This window comes from Lepidochelys kempii, chromosome 8 (assembly GCF_965140265.1).
Source record: "Lepidochelys kempii isolate rLepKem1 chromosome 8, rLepKem1.hap2, whole genome shotgun sequence".
NCBI classification, from domain to species: Eukaryota; Metazoa; Chordata; order Testudines; family Cheloniidae; genus Lepidochelys; species Lepidochelys kempii.
Window position 1 is genome coordinate 101383934 of NC_133263.1, and position 26723 is coordinate 101410656.

Genomic DNA, 26723 nt, shown 5'->3' on the forward strand with positions numbered 1-26723 from the left:
CTTCATGCCTCATTAGGTACATTTGTGTCACTTCTTGGCATCCTGCCTTCACCCTGCTTGAGTCCATCTTCTCTGTCTAGACCTTTGCATCATACTTATCTCTGTGGTATCTCTTAATATAACTGTGCTTACCATGCTTAGTGGCTATATAAACAAACTGGTATGTTACTATTTTTATCCCTGTTACTATCACAGTAAGATGAGCATAAATACTCAGGTTTCAGAGTAACAGCCGTGTTAGTCTGTATTCGCAAAAAGAAAAGGAGGACTTGTGGCACCTTAGAGACTAACCAATTTATTTGAGCATAAGCTTTCGTGAGCTACAGCTCACTTCATCGGATGCATACCATGGAAACTGCAGCAGACTTTATATACACACAGAGAATATGAAACAATACCTCCTCCCACCCCACTGCCCTGCTGGTAATAGCTTATCTAAAGTGATCATCAAGTTGGGCCATTTCCAGCACAAATCCAGGTTTTCTCACCCTCCACTCACCAGCAGGAGAGTGAATTTGTGTAGGGGGGTGGAGGGTGAGAAAACCTGGATTTGTGCTGGAAATGGCCCAACTTGATGATCACTTTAGCTAAGCTATTACCAGCAGGACAGTGGGGTGGGAGGAGGTATTGTTTCATATTCTCTGTGTGTATATAAAGTCTGCTGCAGTTTCCACTGTATGCATCCGATGAAGTGAGCTGTAGCTCACGAAAGCTTATGCTCAAATAAATTGGTTAGTCTCTAAGGTGCCACAAGCACTCCTTTTCTTTTTTCATAAATACTCAGAGTAGCACACTGAGGATTTTGGGACTGATCCATAGCCCATTAGAGAGAAAAGGCTGGTGTGGTCATATCTTTTATTGGACCAACTTTGTAACTCTTCTCAGTCTACTTTGGAGCATTTTTGTATCTTTTGCAAGCTTTGTCAGCTCCCTTTTTCCAGATCATTTATGAATATGTTAAATAGCACTGGTCCTAGGGTGACCAGATAGCAAGTGTGAAAAATCGGGACAGGGAGTGGGGCGTAATAGGCATCTGTATAAGAAAAAGACCCAAATAGTGGGACTATCCCTATAAAATCGGGACATCTGGTCACCCTAACTGGTCCCAGTACAGATCCTTGGGGGATACCACTATTTACCTCTATCCATTGTGAAGACTGACCATTTATTCCTCCCCTTGGTTTCCTATCTTTTGACCAGTTACTGATCCATGAGAGGACCTTCCCTCTTATCCCATGACTGCTTACTTTGCTTAAGAGCCTTTGTCGAGGGTGCTTGATGAAGGCTGTCTGAACTTCCAAGTACACTGAATCAACTGGATCACCCTTGTCCACATGCTTGTAGACATCCTCAAAGAATTCTTATATATTAGTTAGGCATGATTTCCCTTTACAATAGCTGTGTTGACTCTTCCCTAACATATTGTGTTCATCTATGTGTCTGACAATTCTGTTCTTTACTACAGTTTCAACCAGTTTTCCTAATAATGAATTTAGGCTTATCGTCCTGTAATTGCCAGGATCACCTCTGGAATCTTTTCTAAAAATTGGAGTTATATTAGCTATCCTCCCGTCATCCGGTACCGTATTTAATAGTTCTGCCATTTCATATTTGAAATGTTGTTAGACACTTACAATACCTCCTACCCTTCTGGGGGTAGCTTTGCTTTAACAGTGAGTACAGGGATCCCTATCTATCTCTTACAATCTTGCATGGGTTTGGGGAACGTAATAAATGTTTTTGAAGATTTTGAGATTCTTCAATGAAAGACCCCACAGAGGTGCAAAATGTTTTTATTAATGTTCTCAACATGAGTCATGAAGCAGAATCTCATTGGGACAAGTTCTGATGCCCATATACTGAGTAATAGTTCACTCCGTGGAGTAAAGTGCTACTCGGCATGAGTAAAGGTGTCAGAATTTGGCTCATTGACATTTTGAAATGTCAAGAAATATCAGCTGTTTTTAGAATTCATAACAAGCCTAGAGAATTTAGTGAGAAGCCTCTTGGTTAGGTGTAAGAGCATTATTGAGCTTTGAAGAGTCTCATTATTGTTGCCTTTGAATGTCAAAGTTACTGTGTCTTTATTAATAAGTCTTCTGTAAGCAACAATGAATGCCTAGTAGCAGTGAGGATCCAGATGAGTGACATTGGAAAGACTTTTAGGGGCAATGTGAGATAGTGGAAAGTGACTTTGACTGTTCAGAGTGCTGTCTTAATGGATTTAAGAACAAATTAGCTACTAATAGTAGTAGATATGAATCTTTTTTTGGACTAGAACAAAATGTTCCATAATGAAACATGTGGTTTCACTTTGAAGCACATTTTGTAAATTGTCACCAGTGAAGTTAAGAATTTTTTGTTACTCACTGGTTTCACTCAGGAGGCAAAACTTTTAACTGGGCTTTAACTGTTTCTGTCAGAAAAGGCACAGCTTCAGTGTAATACAAATAGTTTTGCAGGCCACATTGACTATGCGTTTCATGCCACTTTTTTCTCGCTGTACCCTTTGGACCACTCTTGGGATAGATGAAGATTCGATCTCGCCCCAATTGAACCTTCGCTCAAATCTCAAATCTAACGTGAACTTTTCTTTAAGTTAGGAAAAGTTTCCCTTTGGTTTTGTATTATTTGTGTGCCTTTGTTTTGGGTACCTTAGCATTTCCATGAGAGAGAGGCTGTTGTATTGTGTTTCTAACCTGACCATAAGCAAGAATTATTAAAACTCTAGCAAAACACAAAACAAAAACACACACAACAACAACTGACATTTCTCATAGCTGTTCCAGCCAAAGTGTACAGCTGCAAGAGGTGGAAGTAGTTCAGATGGCCATGGTGAAGGGACTCAGTTGACCTGGGTTCAAATCCCAGCACTAGGATAGACTTCTTATATGACCTTGGGCAAGTCACCTAACCTCTCTATGCCCTATGCATAAAATGGGGATAATAATAATTAATAATACTTGAACCTGGGTCTTCCACATCCCAGCCTGCAGTCCTAACTACTGGATCATCCTTCCTCAAACATAATAAGGTTCTCCCATTGCTAGTCCAAATTTGGCTGCCCAAATATAATTACTGTAAGAGTCAAGAAAATGGTTGTTTGCTACAAAATGCATTTTCTTCTAAAAGTGAAAGAAAGAAGGGAAATATCTTTCCACCCTGTATGCACCTTGACCTCAACAAAGGTAACCGCTTGTTAACAATAGTGTGATTTCCCACAGTGACGGAGAATCCGCCACAGCCTTTGGTAAGCTGTTCCAATGGTTAATTACTCGCACTGTTAAAAATTTGCACATTATTTCCAGTCTGAATTTAGGGTTCAAAAAAGAACTAGATAAATTCATAGAGGACAGGTCCGTCAATGGCTATTGACAATGGGCAGGAATGGTGTCCCTAGCCCCGGTTTACCAGAAGCTGGGAATGGGTGACAGGGGATGGATCACTTGATGATTACCTATTCTGTTCATTCCCTCTGGGGAACCTGGCATTGGCCACTGTCAGAAGACAGGATATTGGGCTAGATGGACCTTTCGTCTGAGCCAGTTTGGCCATTTTTATGGTCTTATGTCTAGCTTCAACTTCCAGTCATTGGATCATGTTATACCTTTTTCTGCTAGATTGAAGAGCTTATTATTAAAGGTATCTTATATCATCAGGTATGGGAAGTACCACACTTGTGCCTGGCCACTGCATAGAGGTAAAAGTTAGACCTGTGAGGAAAAAGGTTTTTCCATCCCTTGAACATTTTTGAGATTTCAATTTTTTTCCTGTCCCAAACAGGAATGAAAAGTCAAAGTCTTGACTTTTTCTGTAAAATGAAAACCTGAGAGGTGGAGGGAAAGTTTGCAGGTCAGTTGAACTATTTCATTTAGATGATTTCAAAATCTTTTGTTTTGATTTTGACCTTTTTAATTTAATTTTGTACTCCAATCGTCTTTAAGGTTTTTAACCAAAAAGATGTTTTGAGCCAGAAATCTTTTCCTTTCTAAAATATTGAAATGAAATGCTTAGACGATTTCAAAACTTCTTTCCAAAAATTCTTCAAGTTGAAAACTGTGTTGAAACGGACACTTTCCCATGGAAAGTTTTTGTTTTGACAAATTGATGTTGTCTGAGGGGGAAAAAAACGTTTAATCAAAAAATTCCCAACCCGCTGTAGGAAAAGCCCTTCGCATCCTCATGTGCCTTCACAGTGGCTGGTATAGTTCTTTCTATCAGGCTTTTGTTAGGATGGTCACCCATTAACATATTACATTTATATGTGTTTTGCAGCTCAAGGACAAAGAACACAAGCCCTTCTTCGGGAGGGTCCTCAGGAACAGCTGCATCTGCTGTCCATATTTTTGAGCCTGTACCAGTGTCTTCTCCCTCTTCGATTCCTCTTCAGTCAGATGAAGAAGACAGCCTTCCACCTCACCTCCTGCTACCAGATAGCATCAGCCAGCTGGAAGAGTTTGGCCGTCAGAAGAAATGGCATAAGAAGCAGCACAAACACCATCGCCAAAGGCAGTTCAATGACCTGTGGGTTCGAATAGAAGACAGGTGAGTCATTGCTATTACCCCAGCAACTTTTTCCTTCTCATTGTCTCAAGACTTGACTGTTGACCCCCACTGATTGGCTGATGTAACAAAGTCATGAGTCATGAGGGGACTCTGGGGGTAAGGAGTTGGGGCTGGAATGTGTGAGGATATATTTCAGGCATAGAGGGGGGAATATGGGAGTTGGGATGAAGGCTAAGCTGTTATAGATACATTGGATCCAAACTGGAAAGGAAAAGAGAGAGGTCGGCATGATGAGGTTTAAAATACAGGTATATAAAGGCCAGCTAACAAACCAAAGGAAATGAAACAAACATTATTTGGAAGTGGCTACCTATCTATCAATATAGCTGTTCATCTTAGGGTTACATACTGGTGCCCATCACAGAAGTATCTGACCGCCTTCCATCTAAAATTGATAGCAAAAGCATGGAGTCTCTGGTACTTCTCCCATGTTGGGGTGAAAACTGTGCTTTTCATTTGTGTATTTTGTAGGTTTTTTCGAACTATTTTATGTTGTGATTGGTTGATTTATCCATGTTACATGTTTTATTTCCTATTTTGGGTGGGTGCATGGACAGGTGAGGGTGTCACTGTTCTGAGTGTGACCTATGCTGTGGTGGAAAGGCTCTTTGGAAGAGGGAGGTTTTGCAGTGTCTCTTAAAGATGGTCAGAGTCTGGATTCTCCTGGTCTTATCTGGAAGTTTGTTCCACAGATGGAGCCGCTTTGTCCCCAGCTCTCATGCACTCAGTCCTGGCTTTTGTGATCTGAGTTATCCCAGAGAAGGGCAACCTCCTTGTTTTCCATTTGAAGGGTTCCAAGTCCTCCAGTGTCCCAGGATTCCATAGGACCGCCTGTCCCAGCTCAACATCATGTGGGACAAAAGGGTGTGTTAAAGGCTCAGATCTGGTTGGGGTATGGGTGTTAGCCACACTCCCTGAATTATCTATAAATTCAGGCTAACGGACAGGATACCTACTATGCTATGTAGCTATGAGTTCAAACAGCTGGATGGAATTGGCTATTCTTTTTTTTTTTTATTTATAACTACCATTGCTTCCAAAAATGATTTTGAAAAGGATGGTTCCCCAGCTTAGTGTTGCACTGATACTTTTACTACCCCTGCAGGATCTCATCTGAATCTGAACCTTTTATTCCTTTCCCTTCGATGAGAACTGAGGAGATGATAAAATGTCCGTTTTCTGGCTCACAGAGGCTATGATGAGCAAGACTTTGCATGACATTTGCTTTGCAGCAGTGTTTCTAAGGAGGCATATGGGGGGTTGGGTGGGAGACCAAAGATCTAAAATGAAGAAGGGGGAAAATAAATCTGCTTTAGTGCTTTCAAATGATTTTTTGTCTGGGGGTTTGTTTGTTTTTTTGGTGCTGTTACAATTCTAAAGCAACTTCCATTTTAAAAAAAAATTACAAACTGTTAATCCAAAATCAGAGGCTCATGGGAAGCTTTGGTTTCCCAATAAAATGGATGTGGTATTGAACTTTACAAACCAGCTGCTGCATATTGTGCTTTTGGCAGTTCTGTTTCATCGGCATCAACTGCACGCTGGGCCTAGTGCGATGCATTGCACAGGGTGTTATTTTTTAAATAGTTCCATTCCCATTGGCCATAGTAGAACATAAGACTGTGTAAGTTATTAGAGTTTGTAGTCTGATTATTCCCTGAACGGGTGCGATAGAATAATTCTGCGGCCAGCTTGGCTCCTGGGCATTTCTTAAGAGAAGATAAATTCAATGGGTTAGATCCACAGCTGAGCTATGCTGATTTTACACCATCTTGGGCTCTGGCCCAGTATACCAAGAATGTTCTCCCAGTTCATGGTTGTTTCCTAGCTTCACTATTATTGGGTTAAATTATACACTGGAAACTTGGTAAGAGGGAAAGGTGCACAAACCTGGGGTAAGTTGGGGAAGGAGGGGAACCTGTGTCATTTTTATTTCAGGTGAAAACCATGTAAAACTCAGTCGGCTTCCATCCAAAGCCTTCAAACTTCAATATTTTCAGTTGAGTTTCAAAGCCAAATGTGTGAGTGGCGGAGCACACATGCAAATTTAAACCAGATTAAAGGTTCTTGTCTGAACCCCACTGAACTATGAAATCACTGTTTCAGAGCTCTTTTCCAAAGCTTTATTGACCATGGATTAGAGGACTTTATGAGCCATGAATTGCAGGGCTTTTATGGACTGTGGATTAAAAGTCCATCTCCTACACATCCTTGGAAATTTTAGGGTGTTTTTTTAAGCTTCCAATACAGAAACAAAGGAAATGAACAAATGAGAACAATGTTAAAGGAACATCAAAGGTCTGAATTCAACCTATAAAAGCCAGGAAATCCATAATTAATGGTTCCACTCAGGCCTTAACTCATACAGTATTTCTAGTCTGCTCTGGGGTTATAGCCACCATCTGAAATAGTCTAACAAAGACGAGTCATCATTTAACATCATACATTATTATTATTTTATTTTAGACATTGTCTCTCTCCTTTTATTCTATCCTGAGAGCTGGGACTAGCTGTCACACACAAACTGATATTCTCTAGATTTGTATAACATCAGGGTGTTCTGGTAGAAGGCAGGGGTGAAAGTAACTGAAAGGACTTACCGGTACTCTGGAGTCCTGAGCAGGGGGTGGCCTCAACCGCAAGAGGCATTGCCTGAACCAGAGGAGGCGAAGCCTTTCAAGATTTAAAGGCTCCAGCTGGGAGCCCCAGGGCTTTTAAATCACCCCAGAGCTACCAGCTGCAGAGGTGGCTGGGAGCCCCCGGGTGCAGGGGCAAATTAAAGGGGGGAGGGATAGCTCAGTGGTCTGAGCATTGGCCTGCTAAACCCAGGGTTGTGAGTTCAATCCTTGAGGGGGCCATTTGGGATCTGGGGCAAAAATTGGGGATTGGTCCTGCTTTGAGCAGGGGGTTGGACTAGATGACCTCCTGAGGTCCCCTCCAACCCTGATATTCTGTGATTCTGTGAAAGGGCACAGGGCTCCAGCCGCCGCAGAGCTCCAGGCTCTTCAAATCACCGCAGATGCCCTGCCGCTGCTACCCCGGGGCGGCAGGGCTCTGGTGGTGATGTAAAGGGCCCGGAGCTCCGGCCGCTGCACCCGAGCCCTGCTGCCGGAGCTCCGGTGGCATTTCAGGGCTTGGACGGCACTTTAAAGGGCCTGAGACTCCCCGCAGCAGCTGGCACTCCGGGCCCTTTAAATCTCTGCCCAAGCCCGGCTGCCGGAGCTCCGGCGGGGAGTCTTTAAAGCACTTTAAAGCCTCAGGCCCTTTAAAGCACTGCCCAAGCCCCGCAGCTGGAGCTCCAGGGGTGATTTAAAGGGCCAGGGGCTCCCCGCAGCGGTTGGAGCCCTGGGCCCTTTAAATCATCCCCGGGGAAACCGGTCCAGTCTGGCACGGCATACTGGCTCTTGCCGGTACGCCGTACCTGACCGTACCGGCTTACTTTCACCTCCGGTAGAAGGTTTCTAGATCTGGAATTCACCTCCCCCTGTTGCTCTGACAAAGCCAAGATTCGTTACAAAGCTGAACTATGTCATATGTGGGGGTTGAAAAATACAATTTTATTTCAACAATTTTTTTTTCAAATGTAACAATTTCATTCAAAAATGTGCCATGGCCAATTTTGATTATTTTTTTAAACAAAAAAAAAAAAACTTAAACAATATTAAAATGTCCCTTTCTCATGGCAATGTTGGTTGTCAAAAATGAAATGAGAATTGTAATTAGAAATGAAACCAAATGATTTCATTTCCATTTTCAGAAATCTTCATTTTGTTTCAAATTTGTTTCTTTGCACGAAACATTTTGATTTCCACAAAACTAAATGTTGAGCAGTTCAGCTAGCTTAGCTGGGATTTTGGGGGGAAGGTGGGAGAGTCGGGGGATGGGGGGCATGGATGGATTGCACTGAGAGGGTAGGGTGACCTGACAGCAAGTGTGAAAAATCGGGATGAGGTGCAGGGGTGGGGGGGAGTAATAGGAGCCTATATAAGAAAAAGACTCAATAATCAGGACTGTCCCTAGAAATTCGGACATCCGGTCACCCTATGAGAGGGTCACTGCTTCAATTGGATGGGGAAAGTTTTACTGTTTCCATTGAAACCATCAACTCAGTTTCCTCTTCTAATATGAATAGTTAATTACTGATTATATGCTTGGGGCAATTAAAATACCGTAGGCATTTGAATGCAAACAGACAAGGTCCTTGCCCTTAAGGGTTTAGACTTTAAAACCATAAGCAAAAAATACTACAAGACCTAGAGAATATATACACCATCGGTTGTTGACATAGTCATTTGAGCACTTCATAGAATAGAAGGGTCTTTAGAAAAGTTCCTTACAGGTAGAGAGGCCGGGAGGTTGGTGAATGGAGGACTATTTCAGGAGCTGAGATAATTTGGAATAAGGCAGAGAGTCTGGAGGAAGTGAAAGGGACAAATGAAATGGTGAGAAGGAAGGACTGGGTAGAGCAGAATGAGAGTGAGGGGCAAATCAGGGATTAACAGCCTTGCTGAGCCTTGAGCAAGAGCTGTTAATGGGGTGGAGTTATGGAGTGCATTGAAGGTGAGTAGAAGGTTCAGATTCATGCAGAATGAAAAATGGGAGCAAATGTAGAAAATTTCAAGGAGCGGGGAGGAGACTTGGTCAGAGAAAGGAAAGGACTAAGAGTGTCTAATGTAGCCATGGAACTGCAGGTCTGTTATTGCCTGAAAATGAAATAAAATCCCACTGTGAATGGGAATGGCATTTCCTTGATAGCCCATTGGTGAATGTTCAACCCCAGATGAATGCAGTAACATTACAAACATCCATTTCTTTTCAAAGTGACAGCTATTTCAGACTAAAAACTTTAAGCCAGTGATGAATGAAGAGTGACAATGTGCAATAAACTCCCCTAATCATGCCCATATATAGTGAACCTTATCAGTTGGGCTGGAATTTAAGACAGTTAGTCTGTTATCCTTTCCTTGAAGACAATGTAGTGATGGAAAACAGAATGCTGTCAATTTGTACAAATTTTTAATTCTGCTTAATTGCACCTGAAAGGTAAATTTCAGTAAATGAATCCAAATTGTTTCCCTTTCACAACACACAGTGCTGAAATATAGTACTTAGTTTCATTAAAGAGAAGGCTGCTTTTCTTTTTAGGAGACCAAGACACTTTTGAAGTCTAACAGGTAAATTGTGGTCAGATGACTTTCTTTCATATGGTGGCTTTGAGATTGAAATTTCCATCAGTGGGGTTGTGTTTGTTTAAAATATTCCATCCGTCTCTCTGTTTAGTGTAGTAGATGCTAAAGGGATACATAGCCACTGATGGACACTATGGGCTCCATTCTCTGTTCCAGCCAATCTATGCTCAATATAGGAAATGGGGAAGGGGTAATGGTGGCTCTGTGGTTTGTGTTTCCCCTGTTGTCAGATTGGCTGGAGCCCTGTCTAGACCCCAGCATTAGTTAGAGAGTAGCCTTGGGGCTTCTCTAACTTGTGACCAGTTACCTATGACTCCAACGAGCTGTTCCAGCAGTCAGGAACAGAGAGGCTTAAGCCAGGCCTGTTGGGAACCCCACACAGGCAGTCAGGACAAGGGTCAGAACAGGGACCAACCTGAGGCAGGGAGTAGCAGAGGAGTGCATAATCAGGTTCCAGCCAGGACTGATACCAAGGGTCAGATTTCAGGATCTGAGTCACAAGGTGAAGTCCAAATCAAGCCGAAGTCAAAGCCAGGAGTTCAGGAGCAAGGAATGGCTGTGGCAGCTACAGGGAATCCACACCGTTGCCGAGACACTTCCTGGAATACCCCTTAGGTTTATATAGGGTGGGGAGCCAACCAGAGCCCCTGAGGCGGGACTTCCCAGGATCTGTGTCCACAGAGGGTCATGGGCAGTGGAGTACAAGCTGGTTATAGCCTGGAGATGGCCGCTTCCAGGTGCTAGACCCACAGGGCCCTATAATGCCTGCCTTTCCGGTCCATGCCTCCTTCAGGCCCCCTACACTAAGGAACTGCAAGGTGGGGATATAGAGCTGCTACCCTGACCCTATACCACCTGGAAATTCCCTCTCTACTGAGGGAATTCTCTGGTGGCCATGTCCACCTAGTTGATATCCCCTTTGCACCTCCAGAGCATCATAAAGGGGCAACAAAGCTATCTGATCCTATATCTCACTGCAGTATGTAACCTAAGTAAGTTACTGCAACTTGTGTCCACTTCCTGATTAATTATTAAATACTACCCCATCCACCATTTCCTTCTTCCTTCTTCTCAGCAATCTTTGATATCACCGTGATGCCTCCATGAGTGCCCTCAAACAAGAAGGGATATTGGCTTGATTTCCTTCTGACTTGTTAGATAACATGCTCCAATTATTGCTCTTCAACAAATATTCAAGTGACTACAAAATGCAGCCGGTTATTAACCAGTTCAGTGTAAACATCAGCTTCCAAATGTCTTCTGAGTGACTTGGAGATTCTTACGCTCGTTCTTAAGGAGTATTTTTTTTTATGAAATGAAATATGAAGTTCCTGGCCAAATCTTGCTCGCTGTTCTCTTGTGAGTAGTCCCATTGAAAAAGCTATGTGGCATTATGATCGGATGGTGTTGCTTTCGTGATTTTAAAAGTAAGGAAGTGAGACTTTAAGCATGTGCATACCTCCATTGTGCATAGTTCCAAGCGCACATGTGCTTAAAGCTGTCCATGTGCTTTACTGGATCGGGCCCTGATTTAACTGTGCAAAACACAGCCTGCTAGGAATCATGTTTACTCTGAGTAGTCCCATTGACTTCATCAGGAGGACTTGCAATTAGATCTGGTCGGGAATTTTCCAGTGAATTGTTTTATTGTTGAAAAATGCTGATTGGTCTAAACTGAAATTCACGAAACAGAATCAGGTTTGATGAAATGCCCAAGTCAAGGGGAAAACCCAACGTCAGGGAAAACTGTTTCAGAACTTTTAAAATGAAAAGTGTTCCTTTCCCAGTTCAAAGTGACTTTTGGATTAGAAATTTAAGCAAATTAGACTGAAAAGGGTTAAAACAAAAGAAACAAAAAGAAAGAAATTAATAGTCAGAGAGTCATAGTGTTAAAGGCCAGAAGGGACCACCAGAGCATGTAGTCTAACCTCCAGCACCCTCACACTAAACCCAACAACCAAAATTGGACCAAAGTATTACAGTCCCAGAGGAGACTAAACTATCAAGTGTCACAAGCAGAGAATAGGAGAGACTGATAAACACCAGTGCCCAAGGCCCCACTGTGACCTAATTGATTGAGTGAGATATACCCAGATGATCCTGGCAAGTGAGCCATACCCCACACTGCAGAAAAAGGTAAACAAAAAAAAAAACCCAAAAAAAAAACCAAACCAAAAAAAACTGCCAGTCTGACCTGGGGGAAAATTCTTTCCCAACTCCACATATGGTGATCAGTTAGACCCTGAGCATGTGAACAAGAAGTGGCCAGTCAAGCACCCGAGAGAGAGAATACTCTGTGCCACCTCAGAACACTGGCCATCCCCCTCCAATGTCCCATCTCCCCCCATGGCCATTCCTGAAGCTACTCATGTAAGAGACCAAAAAGAGAGAGAGAGAGAGAGAGAGAGAGAGAGAAGAAGAAGACAACTTGGGGGGATCCCTTCCTGACCCTTACAGGAAACTGGGTGAAGCCCTGAAGCATGAGATTTTTAGGTACATAAGACATAAACTAGAAGGGACCCCCGGGGCTGCCTCCTCCCATCACAAACAACCCCACCATACAATACCACTCATAAATTTGTCCAGCTCTCTCTAAAAACTAACTAACTTGTTTGCCCCCACAACTTGTATTGGATAAAGGAAAAAAACAGAAACAAAACATTTTGAAATGATCTAAACAAAACATTACAGTTGATCCAAACTAAAAAAATAAATCAGTTTTTCAGTTCATGAATAAGGCTAAGATTCAGTCACGGGTATTTTTAGTAAAAGTAATGGACAGGTCACAGGCAGTAAACAAAAGTTCATAGCCAGTGACCTGTCCATGACTTATAGTATATACCTCTGACTAAATCTTGGGTGCTCTGGAGTGGGGGCTTTGGGGCGCCATGGGTGCTCTGGAGGGGGGGCTCCGGGGGCACCGCAGATGCTCTGGAGGGGGCAGCCTGGGATCACTGCTGGTGCTGGGGGGGCAGTGGCACACATCCCAGGACTACCACTAGTGCTCCAGGGGGCAGGGGTGGCCATGCGCAGCCTAGGACCGTTGCTGCTGCTGAGGGGGGAAGCGGCGCATGTCCCGGGACCACCGCTGGTGCTCCAGGAGGTGGGGAAGTGGCAGAATGTGGCCCAGGACCATCACTGCTGCTGAGGGAGGGGTGGCACGTGGTGACCCGAGACTGCCCTAGCAGCAGCCTGTGTGGCTGGCCCGGAGGCTACCTGAGATGGTTAGGTGGCCCTGGGATCTGTCGAACCTGCCGCTGCAGAAGTCATGGAGGTCCCGGAAAGTCCCAGAATCCATGACCTCCATGACAGACTCACAGCCTTATTCATGAATCATTTTCAGCTTTTGACTTTTTGTCCTGAGTCAAGAAGGGAAAACGATTTTGAACTCTCCAAAATATTGGTGGAACAGGAAAACCATTTCCCACCTTGCTCTACTCACCGGAGTGACATTATCCTGCTGCTTCTGAGCTGCACAGCAGACATCAAGCCCTTTAATGGCCCTTTAATGTTTGTTAGTCATTTGAGGTTTTTCAAGTGAAAGGTGTTATGTAAAAGCATTAATTTTTATTAGTTATTATAATATTTTATTTATCAATCCCCAATCAGGACCCGGAATCAATCATCTATTCTTTTTTCTGAGAAACTAATTAGTCATGTGTACCAAGTTCCTTTGTAGATACAGTAATTCATAATTATACCTGATAATATCAAAATATTTGTACTTTGAAAGTGTCTGGGGGGATTTTCCAAAGCATTGGCCTGACAACTCCTTCCACTGAAGTTGGTGGTAAAACTCCTTTACTTCAGTGGCAGCACTGTTAGGCCAACAATGAGTGTGTTTGAAAATCCCTCCTGTATTCCACATTCTGTGCTTATGGCCATTCCCCGAATGTTCAAAGAGTTGTGAAATTTGCTTAAGTTCTTTTTTTTTTAATAGTTAATGTGGGATTCTTTTTATTGCCCTTCTGGTTTCTGAGCCATCAGAGTGCATTTCGGCCATGTTTTCAAGCTGGTCTCGGCAGCTATGGAAACTTACTGTATTTAAATGTAATCTGAGAGAAAATATGGTCCATTGGTCATGGCAGTAGCCTAGGACTTGAGCAGACCTGGGTTCAGTTCCCTGCTCAGCTGCAGACTTCCTGCGTGACTTGCAGGTGTCACTTAGCCTCTGTTTCCCAGTTCCCTAGCTGCCAAACATGAGACGACCACTGCCCCGCCTCACAGGGGTGTTGGGTGGATAAATGCATTAAAGACCATGAGGTACCAAGCGACAATAGTGAACGCACTGTGATGCAAGTGCTTCGGATAGATAAATTCTCATGTGATCACCGGACTTCTAGGCACTGAGGCTTTACATCAAATATCAGGAGACTCGCCCTAAAATCCTGAGAGTTGGCGACCTGCATGCAAGAGCCTTTTAACACAGATGAATAGAAATGTAGGGGTGGAAGGGGCTTCAAGAAGTCATTAAATCCAGCCTCTTGTGATGAGGCAGAACTAAGTAAACCTAAACCATCTCTGACGGGTGTTTGTCCAACTTGTTCCTAAAAACCTCCAGCGATGGTGATCCCAACCTCCCTTGGAAGCCTGTTCCACAGCTTGACTCCCCTTAGCGTTAAAACGTTTTTCCTAATATTTAACCTAAATCTCCCTTGCTCCAGATTAAGCCTGTTACTTCTTGTCCTTCCTTCGGTAGACAAAGAGAAGAAATTATCACAGTCCACTTTGTAACAGCACATTTGAAGACTGTTATCAGTTCCCTCCTCAGTCTTCTTTTCTCAAGACTAAACATGCCCCGTTTTATTAACCATTCCTCAGAGGTTAGGTTTTCTAAACATTTTATCTGTTGTTGTTTTTTTCTCTCCAATTTGTCCTCATCTTTCCTAAAGTGTGGTGCCCAGAATTGGACACAACACTCCAGCTGAGGCCACCGCAGTGCCGAGTAGAGCAGGACAACGACCTCCCACGTCTTGCATACAATGCTTCTGTTAATACACCCCAGATTGATATTAGTCTTTTTCTCAGCTGCATCACATTATTGATCATATTCAGTCTGTGATCCACTATAACCCCGAATCCTTTTCAGCAGTACTGTCACCTAGCCAGTTATTCCCCTTTGTGTAGCTGTGCATTTGAGTTTTCCTTAAGTACTTTGCACTTGTCTTTACTGCATTTCATCATGTAGACTGTTGTCAGAGGAGCACATTCTTGTCTCAATTACCAGGATTCAATCTCACTATTATTATTATTATTATTATTTTATTATTATCATCAGAGTGCCTAGGAGCCCTAGTCATGGATCTAGACCCCCAATGTGCTAAATGCTGTACAAACAGAGAACAAAAAGACAATCTATGCCACAGGGAGAGTACCATTTAAGTATAAAATGAGACAAGTCAATGAAGTTGCATGGGAATAATTGAAAGCAGGACTGGGCCCAATATCTGTGCTTGATATTTACTGTATCCTGGTAAAAGTGATGGGTGTATAAAATCTTTGCAAAAGTTGAATAATGGCAAAGGATAACTCAGCACAATATGAATAAGAGGCCAATCTTTTTACTGTAGCCTGTGATACGGCTTTGATATAGTTTCTTTTCTGGTTTTTATTAGTGCTTCTTGGATTAGCAGGTTGGTCAAAGTGCACACAATGTATTAATTAAGATGGTGATATGTGTTCAGTTTAGAATTTTGTCATGCATCACAACAAGAAATGGAAAACTCTGACACGTGTCTTAAACTCTAGTATGATCACGCTAATACTCCAAATTTGGCAGCCTGCTAGGGGTGATAACGTCTTTCACCTTATAAAACTACAAGGTTCATTTGCTATTCTCCAGACCTATCTAAAGAGATGCACAGCCATGATTTCATATGATAAACAGACTATGGGTCCAAAGCTACTTTTTGTTCATTCTGTTAGTTTCACTAGGCTTAAGTTTCCTAATGTTCTTGAGAAACTTGCATTGCTGAAATGTGATCAAAGGAATACGCCAAGCTATCAACTTTTTATTTTCCAAAAAAATCTAAAGAAAAGTCTCATTGTTTTTTATTGCCATCATTTAAGAGATTTACACCACTTTGGTAATCATTGAGTATAATGTGCAGTGTCTATACTTAGAGACAAAGTTTCTTTCTTTCTTTCTTTCTTTCTTTCTTTCTTTCTTTCTTTCTTTCTTTCTTTCTTTCTGATATTGCGCACATCTGCCCAAAGAATCAGGGGCATGACCTCATGTCCCCCACCCCACATCAACCAGCTGAGTGTTGCGGGTGAGGGAGGGACAGGCTGTACCGCCCTCAGGCAGAGCTGTTCCTTGAAGGCACAATATGGTCCTAAGTAACTTGCCCAAGGTTAAAAGGTGCATGAATCAGAGGCAGGAATAGAACCCAGAAGTTCCAACTCCCAGTCTCCCATTCTAACCACTAGACATCACTTCTGTGTACAGTGGGCTCTTATAAGAGACAATACCAAACAGATTTTATAAAATGTACCTTCAATTAGGGTGACCAGATGTCCCATTTTTAAAGGGAGAGTCCCGTTTTTTGGGACTTTTTCTTATATAGGTGCCTAATACCCTTCATCCCCATCCCGTTTTTTCACAGTTGCTGTCTGGTCACCCTACCTTCAGTCAAAAAGGGCATTTTATGGTTCTCCAGAAGGAAATAGGGCAGGCTAGAGAAGTAAAAAAGTAATTCTCCAAAAGTCCAGGGATGATTTTGCTATTCATGTTCACACTCTAAAACACTGCAACTTTGTATTTGATATTGGCCAAGTGCACACAAATTGTGCTTTCAGATCTGTCTACAGAACTGTCACTGACTTGACTGGCCTTTCTGCATGTCTCTCTGAGAGCAGAAATTAGCCTATACAACTGTCTGCTTTCAGGAGCATGAAGAAACAGGCAACACGTTTTGTATTCTCTTCGCTACTTTCAGCAATAAACTACCTTAAGCAAAGCTTTTTTCCTGCAAAATGAGGCAAATAAACATGTAGAATAGAACATTTGTATCTTGCTGGTAGAGGATTTTAAGCAGTCTTTGAATCTAAATTCTGCATTTGTTACTGGTTAAATATTTCCAATTGGGTGGATGAGTGAAACTAACCAAACTAGAGGCCAGATCTGCAAAGATTTTTGTACATATAGTTACTCTCTATTCAGGAATCCAAGAACATTTTCCCTTCCTTTCTTCTCAGTCTGCTAATAGGAATGTAAATGCAGACGGAAGATTTGGTATGGATCCTATACAGGAATATCTCTTTCATTTCTGTTTTCTAGTACTGCATGGCATCTAGCGTTTAAGAAGATGCATGATACGTATACATAATGTTGGGGGTTACTTTGCTTGAAAAAGTATAACCCTGCTTTGGGCATTGGACTGACAGCTGGGCTCAGGTCCTGACTCTGCTGGATTTATTCCGTGTCCTTGAGCAAAACGTTTAATTTCTCTGTGCCTCCGTTCCCCAACTTTTGTTTGTATTTTGTATCGCTTTCTCCCACCCTTTTTCTGTCTTGCCTGTTCCGGCCCTGATCCTGCAAAGACTTACACAGGGGCTTAACTTTATCCAAGTCCCGTTGACTTCAGTACAAAAAGGGTAAGCACTTGTATAAGCTTTTGAAGGATCAGGGCTTTGGGACAGCGAACTGTTTGGGGAAGGGACTATTTCTGACTATGTGTATGTACAGCGCCTAACACAGTGGGGCCCCGCAGTGGCCTCTTGGCATTACTGTAATACAAACAATAATTATACTGGCATCAGGTATGCAACAACTTTCTTTTTGAATAGAGAGCACCACTTTCCTCCGTCTTATTTCTTCTTTTTTCCCCCCTTTCGTTGACTACTTTTTATATGTGGAGCCAGTATTAATGCTAACTGATTAGGCTGTTGGGCCCAGCTCCTCAAAGGTATTTTAATGGGAGTGAGATGCATAAATAGATCTGAGTGTATCTCTACACCACAGGCTGGAGGCGTGATTGCAGCATGTGTTCTCCTACCTGAGCTAACTTTGATCTAGACAGGTCAAAGCCATCTTGAATAACAATAGCTGTATAATTGCAGCAACAGAGGCAGTGGGACAGTCTAGCTTCCTGCCTATGACCCCTCCCAATCATGCCTCCAGCCTGCAGTGTAGAGATACTCTAAGGATCTGGGCCTTGATGTCTGGGAACAGGATCCTACAGGCACCTAGATCAGAGGACCAATTAGCAAAATCCTCTGTCACTATTATGATTATTATTATGATTGCTATCTGTTGTGTTACTTTTTTTCAGGGGCTTGTAAGGTACTTCTTGCTGGCACCTGTTGGAGGAAAGATGCCTGCACTATAAATGGAAAAGAAATTTGATTTTACGTACATACTTTTTAATGTTTGATCTGTTGGTCACAATTGTGCTAACTGGGGATCTGTTCCAGACACGGAATACACACCCCAAACTCCATTGGAGGTCATAGGAGTTTGGGGCTCAGGACTGGACCCTTGCACAAAAAAAGTCTGGAGAAAAATGTGGGATTTTCCATTGTACAGGTTGCTACTAAGTGGGCTTGACTCTCTTTGTGTAAATGCAAGGATTTTTTGCAGGCTACTTTTAGCCCATTCCAGGAACAGATCCCTATGAGGTCTGGTATACACGAACTTTGCTGTGAGGTTTGCGAACACTTGTGTTTCTGTGTTGTGAGAGCAGAGCATTTATGTTTAACCAGAGCATATGTTCCTTCAGCTACTCAAAGGAACGGCAGGCCATGCACATGATCCATGCTCATGTTTATTGTTGCCGGTGAACAACCGTGCGCAGCAAACAGACTCTGGAGGAAAGCTTGTTAGCAGATGTCCTGATGGCCCTTCCAATTTATAAATATGAGCCTCTACATTTCTGTTTTCCATATCCAGAGCTTTCACTTGCCAGATGATCCCACGGCTGGGTCCTTGAAGTCTTTAACTATGAGGATGCGTGGCATATCATCTATTTCATAGAAAAGAAAAGAAATCAGATTGCTATCTCCTATCAAAAAGGTGGGGGGGGAGAGAAATCCACTCTTTACACTAAAGTGGCTTTTCATATCCTGAATCTGAGATGCACTTTTATACAGCTTTGTAAAATTCTGTGGATCCTGCAAAGATGAATAAAAGTGCATTTCAGATTTAGGTGCATCTCAGATAAATACACTCACCTGGGCATTTTTTTTTGACAGGCTATTAAAATACAAGTAAACAATAGTGTTTTCACCCTGATGGGGATGCTAACTTTACAAGGCTGATTTAAGTTTGCATTTCATTTAGATTGAGCACGTGCTTTATTATTTTCAGGTGCATTTATTAAGATAAATAGCGGTAAATGGCGTTAAACCAGGGATGAATTCAACCCAATATTTATCAATTAAATATGAAATGGATAATAGGACCGGAATCAGCTTGGAATTCAAGCATCCCAAACTCCAAGTCCCCATGTAAAAAAAAGTTTTGTCACCTCCACCATAGAATTCCCCCTTCTCCAAACATTAGAGATCTCTCTGTGGGTTATGCACTTGGGAACATTTTCACTGTCCAGGGTAGCAAAGGGCAGAACATGGACCACAGAGAATTATACCCATGATGTTCACCCATGAAATGGGCAATTTTAGAAAACTGGGAGCAAAGACTGTTTCTCTGGGAGCAGCTCAATATCTATGAGGCCAAGTCCAGTGCTGCCACTGGGAAGTGTTGCAAACGTGTGCAAACTGTCTGAATGGGTTCACAGAAAGCTTAGATATGGTTCCATGGAGACTCTTAAGTCATTTCCAGATAGGGTCCTAATTAATGTGTATCACAGGGAAACCCTGATTAGCTAGCAGGATTTTAAGCATTGCAGGCGGTCAAAGATTTTTGTACAAGTAATTACTGGCATCTCCAGGACTTCCGAGGGGACTTTACTTTGCTCTGGAAATGTTTTGAGATGGGCACTATGTGTGGTGCCTGGTTCCACTCTTGCCTTGTAAGACATAGGAAGTAGCTCGTGTCTTGTGGGCAACCAAAGGCGTAATGACCTTCACATTTTAAATTGGCAAATATACAACCTGAAACTTTTTCCCCCACACCTCAGACCCTCGAATTCAGGGAAAGACAAAAGAGCTTGCACTTTTTTCCCCGCTTATAATTTGCCTAAATTCAGCACTGCTCAGACATAGTAGGTTCAAGGATCTGACCTGAACTTGAAGTTATTCGCCTAATGTTCTGTTTGAGAACAGCGATGGGAAGAGAGACAGAGGACAGAGTCCAACGAATAACAGAGAGCAAGATGGGGCTGAGACCAAGCAGAAAAAAAAAGCTACACAGAGATGGAATAAGGTGCAGAGAGGAGGGAAAAAAAGAAGAAAAAACCTTGCGAAGTGTTTAACACTAGAGACAAATATATATGTCTTTTCCTCACGCATATCTAAACATGCATGGTTAATCCTGTGCATCTGCAAAGAATAGAATAGAATAGAATATTCCAAACAAACACATGAATAAGCACAGGAGAGCGTAGGGCTAGCCATTCTGTTTCTGATTTAACAATAAGCTGAGCCCAAGAGACACAAATCTGGATCCCAACATGGATCACCGCAAGATTGGGGTGTTTGGATGTGGGCGTTCTGGCTCGGACCATTTTAACAATGGGGGCCATGTGCAGAAAGTGGATAAAAGAGATGGATTCAGATTTCAAGCAACACAACATTTGGGGAGGAGGGTTTGACACGACCTGATTTACAGCTTCATCACATGAAAACCTGTTTCTTTTAATGGTCACATGTTGCGGACCATCCAATTGCTGGTAGCCTTGAATGAGCACAATACGGACCAGATTTTTCCTAATTTTCTGGGCATCTTTGCCTGCATAGCTTGTGTGCTGACTTCCCACGATTGTGCTGATTATCACAGGAAGTGTGGGCAAGGTTGACCAGTTAGACAAGCATGTGGTCATTTGCATGCACAGTTACCATGATTATGCATGCAGCTGCAGAAACTGCATGTACAATTCAGAGAAGCATTTTTGTACATCCACATGTGTGCACAGAATGAGCCTATGGACCCTTATGAGCCAATATTATCAACCAGCAACTTTACTGAGCACATTTTGGCTTGGCTGTCTCCATAGACCTGGCCAAACAAACAGTTCCAAAGTATTCGATCTCAGCAAGAGCTGGGTGTCATGTAAAAACTGGGATAGATTTTCTAGGTTCTGTGGCCACGAAGGCCCTGCTCTTCACCGATTTCAATGGAAATTAGGAGCCGAACTATTTTTGAGGATCTGGCAGAGTCCTAATATGAAATCACAAGGGATCTTCTGAGGATCTTAGAGAACCATCCAAGCATTTCTAAGGAGGGCAAAGGGAAGAACTAAAGTTGTCATCTCCTGTATCTGGACCACCCAAACACTAGCCAACAAATCATGGTATTTTTCAGCTATGGTATCTTGACTTATTGTTCACAGGGATTTTAAAGAATTTCATTTCATTTCTTTCTTAGTTTTTTTTTTCCCTAGGGATGACATGTCGTTTCCTGACAGGCTGGTTTTAATAAGGTTGAAATCTTTGTTGTTGCCAAATCCAAGAGGAATAGAACATCTTTAAGTCATTAGATGGGAATGGGGTAATCACTCAGAGGGTGAGCTTCAAAGGTTATTAGTTTTTACAGTATGTTCACTATTCTGCAGTTGTCTGAAAAATAACCTAGGTACCAATTCTGCCTCTGCTCCATTCATGGTACAGTGGGAACAGTATTTGTTTGCAAACTAATTGAAGGATTTTCCTGAAGGATTTTGGCACTTGAAGTTAAATAGGAACCTGTATGGTATTAGTTAGGGATGGAAATACATGTTAGCAAGAAATAAGAGTGCTCCCACTCCTGAACTTTCACCCAAAAAAACAATAAAGACAAAATCGAACCCCTTCTCAGGCTTGGAGGATGGGCCAGTTCCGCCCTTTGGGAATTACCTGAAACAAAGGGCATAATTCCACCCTCGTTCGAGTGAGTGCAACTCTGCTTTCTTCTGTGATTTGCTCCAGAACTAAATGTGGCCACAGAAGTAACAAAATACATCAAGAAAGACTGTTCAGAAGGAATTTTCCATATAACCTTGGCAGCTGGATAGTCCAAATCTGAGAGAGATGGTGAAATGTTTGTGCTAGAATATTATTATTATTATTAAGATCGCAATGAAGATCAGATTGTGCTAGGGATTGTACACATATAGATAATCCCTGCCCTAAAAAGTTAACAATCTCATTAAGAAAAGTGGAAACAGAAGCAAAATGATTTGGCCAAGGTCACTGTAAATCAGTGGCAGAGGCAATCATAGACCCAGGTCTCCTCACTCCCAGTCCTTTTCCCTAGCCGCTGAACTATAAGGGGCTGAGTTAAGCATTTGAAATGTTGACATCTGATTGGTCTGTCCACCAGCTGCACACCAGCATCACTTCTTTGGAATGACTCCTGCTTACTCAGCCACCGGGGAGAGGAGACTCAAGTCTCAGCCAGTAGGGATTCACACATCAGATGACACAGCCACATGTGTGAAGAGGATCAAGCCTAAACTCCTAGAAGTTCACATAGCAATAGTTTTTGTCAGACCTGGGCAATCTCCTTTGTTGTTAATAATTATCATTATAGTTATTTCTGATCCCCAATAAATGCAGTCTGAATAATGCTTCTTCCAGGAATAAACATTTGTTGTCATAAATTTAGTACAATTCTTTATCTTGTAGAGGATCTTTCATACCAACATTATTCCCCCGAACCCTTGATATGCTGCAGCACAAAGCTCAAGTTAAAAAGCGAAAGGAGAAGGAAATGAAGAGGTTAAAAACAAGGCAGAAAGGAAAGGGTGTAGAAAGGAAAGGTGGCAGGATTTGCAAAGGAGAAGTCTCTTGCGCCAACTTTAAATTTTCCACAACAGAAGAAGGGGGCTCCAAATGTTTATCCAAACCGCTCGGGTCTGCAAAGTTGGACTGGAAACCTTTCACTACTTCCGACATCTGTTTGGGGCAGGAGTACCCCAAGGCCAGCCTTTCTGGTGGTATTTTCACGTCTGGTCCTGGCTGGAACCTGGAAGTGCAAAAGCAGCACAAACTAGAGGAAAAGTGCTTAATTTTAAGTGTGTAAATATTGGCTTCAAGGGACCTACTCATGTACTTAAAATTAAGGACATATTTAGAGTGCTCAGCACCTTGAAGGATTGGACCTTTGGGCTGACAGTAAGGAGACTGCAATTCAGCGTCTCAAGAGAAGACACGTAAAGTACGGAAAACAGTGGGGTAGATCTTTGGTCTCCAACAAAGGTGGCCTACTGCTCCCCACCAAGCAAAATAAAAAAATCTCGTTATATTTTGACCTATTCTATTTTTTCCAGAACTCAATCCTTCAAAGACTAATACACATTCTTTAGCTTAAACACATTTGTGTGTCTTTGTGAGTTATAGATTCATCGATTTTAAGGCCAAAAGGGAACATTAGATTGTCTGACTCCCTGTATAACACAGGCCATGGATCTTCACCCAGCTACTCCTCCCTTGAGCCCAATAACTTGTGTTTGATGAAAGCCTATCTCCCAGAAAGGCATCCAAGTCTTGACTTCAAGAGACAGAGAATCCATCACTGCTCTCGGTACTTTTTTCCAATGGCTAATCACCTTCACTGTTAAAGAAATTGTGCCTTATTTCTAATTTGAATTTGTCTGGCTTTAACTTCCAGCCATTGCTTCTCATTATGCCTTTTTCCACTAGATTAAACAGCCCTTTAGTACCCAATATATTCTCCCCGTGAAGTTATAAAACTTCTAACAAGCCTAACAGTCATCATACTGCATGTGGCTGGTCCTAGGGACCTGTGAATCTTATTTACTAATCTGTAGTGACATGCATAATGGTCTGATTAGATTCCACAGAAACAGCCTTTTTTAAAAAAGGGAGGACGTTATTACTGATCTCAGATCTGAAAAAGCCACCAGGAAAATAATCTGATTGACTCTTCCCACATCTGTGGATTAAAAAAAACAAAACAAAAGCTCAATAATGGTTAAATTTGTTTTGAAAATAAATAGGAAGCACATGCTGAAAATCATTTCAATTTAAAAAAAAACAAAACCAACCTCAAATCACAAATTTGAACCAGGCATTATTTTATGGAGAATTTTGACAGAAACAGCATTGCAACTTACCAGCGATTTGGTCTTTTAGTTGCAAACTCCATTTTTTTAAGTCTGAGTCTCTGTTGACATGTCATCCGTATGACCTCTTTTCACCCAATATTATAAAGAAAACCAAATGCTGGGCTTGTACACATTATTGTTTAGGGTGATTAACAATATCATCATGTATTTACATAGCCCCTTTCATCCAGACAGGTCCCAAAGTATTTTGTAAACTGTGTCTAAAAGAATCACTCACCCACCACTGAACTTCAGCCATCTTTGAGGGGAAACATGGCAGCTGTTTAACAGGGCACAGCAACCCCTGCATAGAAGCATTGGGCACCCCCTCCCACAACCATTCCATGCATGGAATTCCCATGGATCTCAAAGGGGGCCCTATGACTGGAAAGCTTGCTGGATGGAAATCTCGGGCAGGAAGTGATAATACCATTGCCATCTGAAACTGCAGAGGTAACCGAGGTAGGCAGGTACATTTGTTCAATTTGGAGTGAGATCTTTTCACGCCCTTCTATTTGCTAAAAAGGTTAGGCAGTGACAAAGAACTGGACTGGGACTCAGGACACCTGGTTCTGTTCCAGGGTCTGCCTCTGGTCTGCTAAAAAGTCATTTAAGCCCAAGGTTTTCAAAGTATATAGGCACCTAAAAATGTAGATTTATGCCTAGCAAGATTTTCAAAAGTACCTTAGGCAGTGTTGGCATTCCATGCCTCAGTTTCTCCTTCTGTAAAATGGGAATAATGATACTGACCTCCTTTGTGAAGCACTTGGAGATCTAGGGATGAAAAGCACTGAATAAGAGAAGGTATTATCAACAGGCTTTCAACTGTATACACCATCTGAAAGACAATACCTCCAGGAAAGAGCTCCCGCTTGGTGTAGAGGATATTTGAAATTCACTAGCTGTGCTAAGAACAAAGGTTTTGCTTACAACTTGTTACTTCTATGGATTCTACTGTTGCAATACCAATACCTATTGCCAAATATGTGACTAGATTTGTAAGGACAAGCTGAACCACAAAAAATAAAATTGCAGTTTTACTACTCCTCAAGTGCTAAACCAGAATCGATCCCCAAACCAATGTATAATAGCGTTGTGTGTGTGTGTTTATTTTCATTTTGGTGTACTCCCAATTCAGCAAGTACTTAAACATATGCCTTGTTTTAAGCACGTGAAGTCAATGGGCCTGTTTACATATTTGAAGTCAGGCATGTGCATAAGGAACCTGCTGAATCAGGGCCTGGGTTTGCTGCTTTTTGAGAAAGGGTTACCAGTGTTAATGCTGGGAGGGCAATGAATGGCTGCTGTATCGTCTGCTGCATCATCTGATCAAAAGTACGAGCTTGCAAATGTGATACCATAGCAGGTTATTTGGCTCAGGGAGACTGGGAGCTTTCCAGATTCATATAATGATTCTGTAAATGGAAGGGGGAAACAGAAGGTCAATCACTGCTGAACCAAGTTGCCCATTTATTACATGCTTTGCTGTACATTTTACTGAAGACATTTTATCACAGCCAAAAAACTCCAATATGCAACAATTCTGCATTGGTCAGAGGATGGACTAGGTGCTCTAAGAGGTATTTTCCGGCTCTAATATCTGTGGTTTATTATATATTGTTAAATTAATTAATGGGACTATATAACATGGTTGGTTGAAATAGCAGACAACTGGATTTGTTGACCCAAGAGATCCCTTCCAGTCTTATGTTCCTGGTTAGCTGCTGACCCTTTTGTCTGTGATTTTATGCAGACACAGCCAGTGCAAATCATTATAGCTCTCACACCAATTTATACCAGCGGTGACTCTGGCCACAGATTGTTACGTTGACTGTGCTTGGTGGGGGGGGGGGGATATTTTTTATTAGAATTTATTAAAATGTTTTTCTTTTACATCCCTATTTTTGTTCAACATCTTCATTAATGATCTGGATGATGGGATGAATTGCACCCGCAGCAAGTTTGCGGGTGACACTAAGCTGGGGGGAGAGGTAGATATGCTAGAGGGTAGGGATAGGGTCCAGAGAGACCTAGACAAATTGGAGGATTGGGCCAAAAGAACTCTGATGAGGTTCAACAAGGACAAGTGCAGAGTCCTGCACTTAGGACGGAAGAACTCCATGCCCTGCTACTGGCTGGGGACTGACTGGCTAAGCAGCAGTTCTGCAGAAAAGGACCCGGGGATTACAGTGGACGAGAAGTTGGATCTGAGTCAGCAGTGTGCCCTCGTTGCCAAGAAGGCCAATGGCATATTGGGCTGCATTAATAGGAGCATTGCCAGCAGATCAAGGGAAGTGATTGTTCCCCTGTATTCGGCACTGGCGAGACCACACCGGGAGTTTTGTGTCCAGTTTTGGGCCCCCCACTATAGAAACGATGTGGACAATTGGCAAGAGTCCAGCGGAGGGCAATGAAAATGATTAGGGGGCTGGGGCAGATGACTTATGAGGAAAGGCCGAGGGAACTTGGTTTATTTAGTCTGCAGAAGAGAAGAGTGAGGGGGGATTTGATAACAGCTTTCAACTACCTGAAGGGAGGTTCCAAAGAGAATGGAGTTCGGCTGTTCTCAGTGGTGGCAGATGACAGAACAAGGAGCAATGGTCTCAAGTTGCAGTGGGGGAGGTCTAGGTTGGATATTAGGAAACACTATTTCTCTAGGAAGATGGTGAAGCATTGGAATGGGTTACCTAGGGAGGTGGTAGAATCTCCATCCTTAGAGGTTTTCAAGGTCCAGTTTGACAAAGCCCTGGCTGGGATGATTTAGTTGGGGCTAGTCCTGCTTTGAGCAGGGGGTTGGACTAGG

At 42.4% G+C, this 26723-nt stretch overlaps 1 protein-coding gene across 2 annotated transcripts in view; it reads left to right on the forward strand.

The window, feature by feature from the left end:
* The window catches only part of TRABD2B (TraB domain containing 2B), a 411723-nt gene that overhangs the window by 382733 nt on the left and 2267 nt on the right, over window positions 1–26723 (forward strand). The window contains exon 7 of one of the 2 annotated variants that reach the window (XR_012160561.1): window positions 4276–4352. Coding sequence is in view for 1 of the 2 variants with exons in the window: in XM_073358274.1 (XP_073214375.1) it covers window positions 4276–4545 (270 nt within the window). In the remaining variant the exon portion in view is untranslated. Of the gene's footprint in view, window positions 1–4275; window positions 4546–26723 lie in introns of those variants that run through there. The other variant, XM_073358274.1, reaches the window with a different exon arrangement.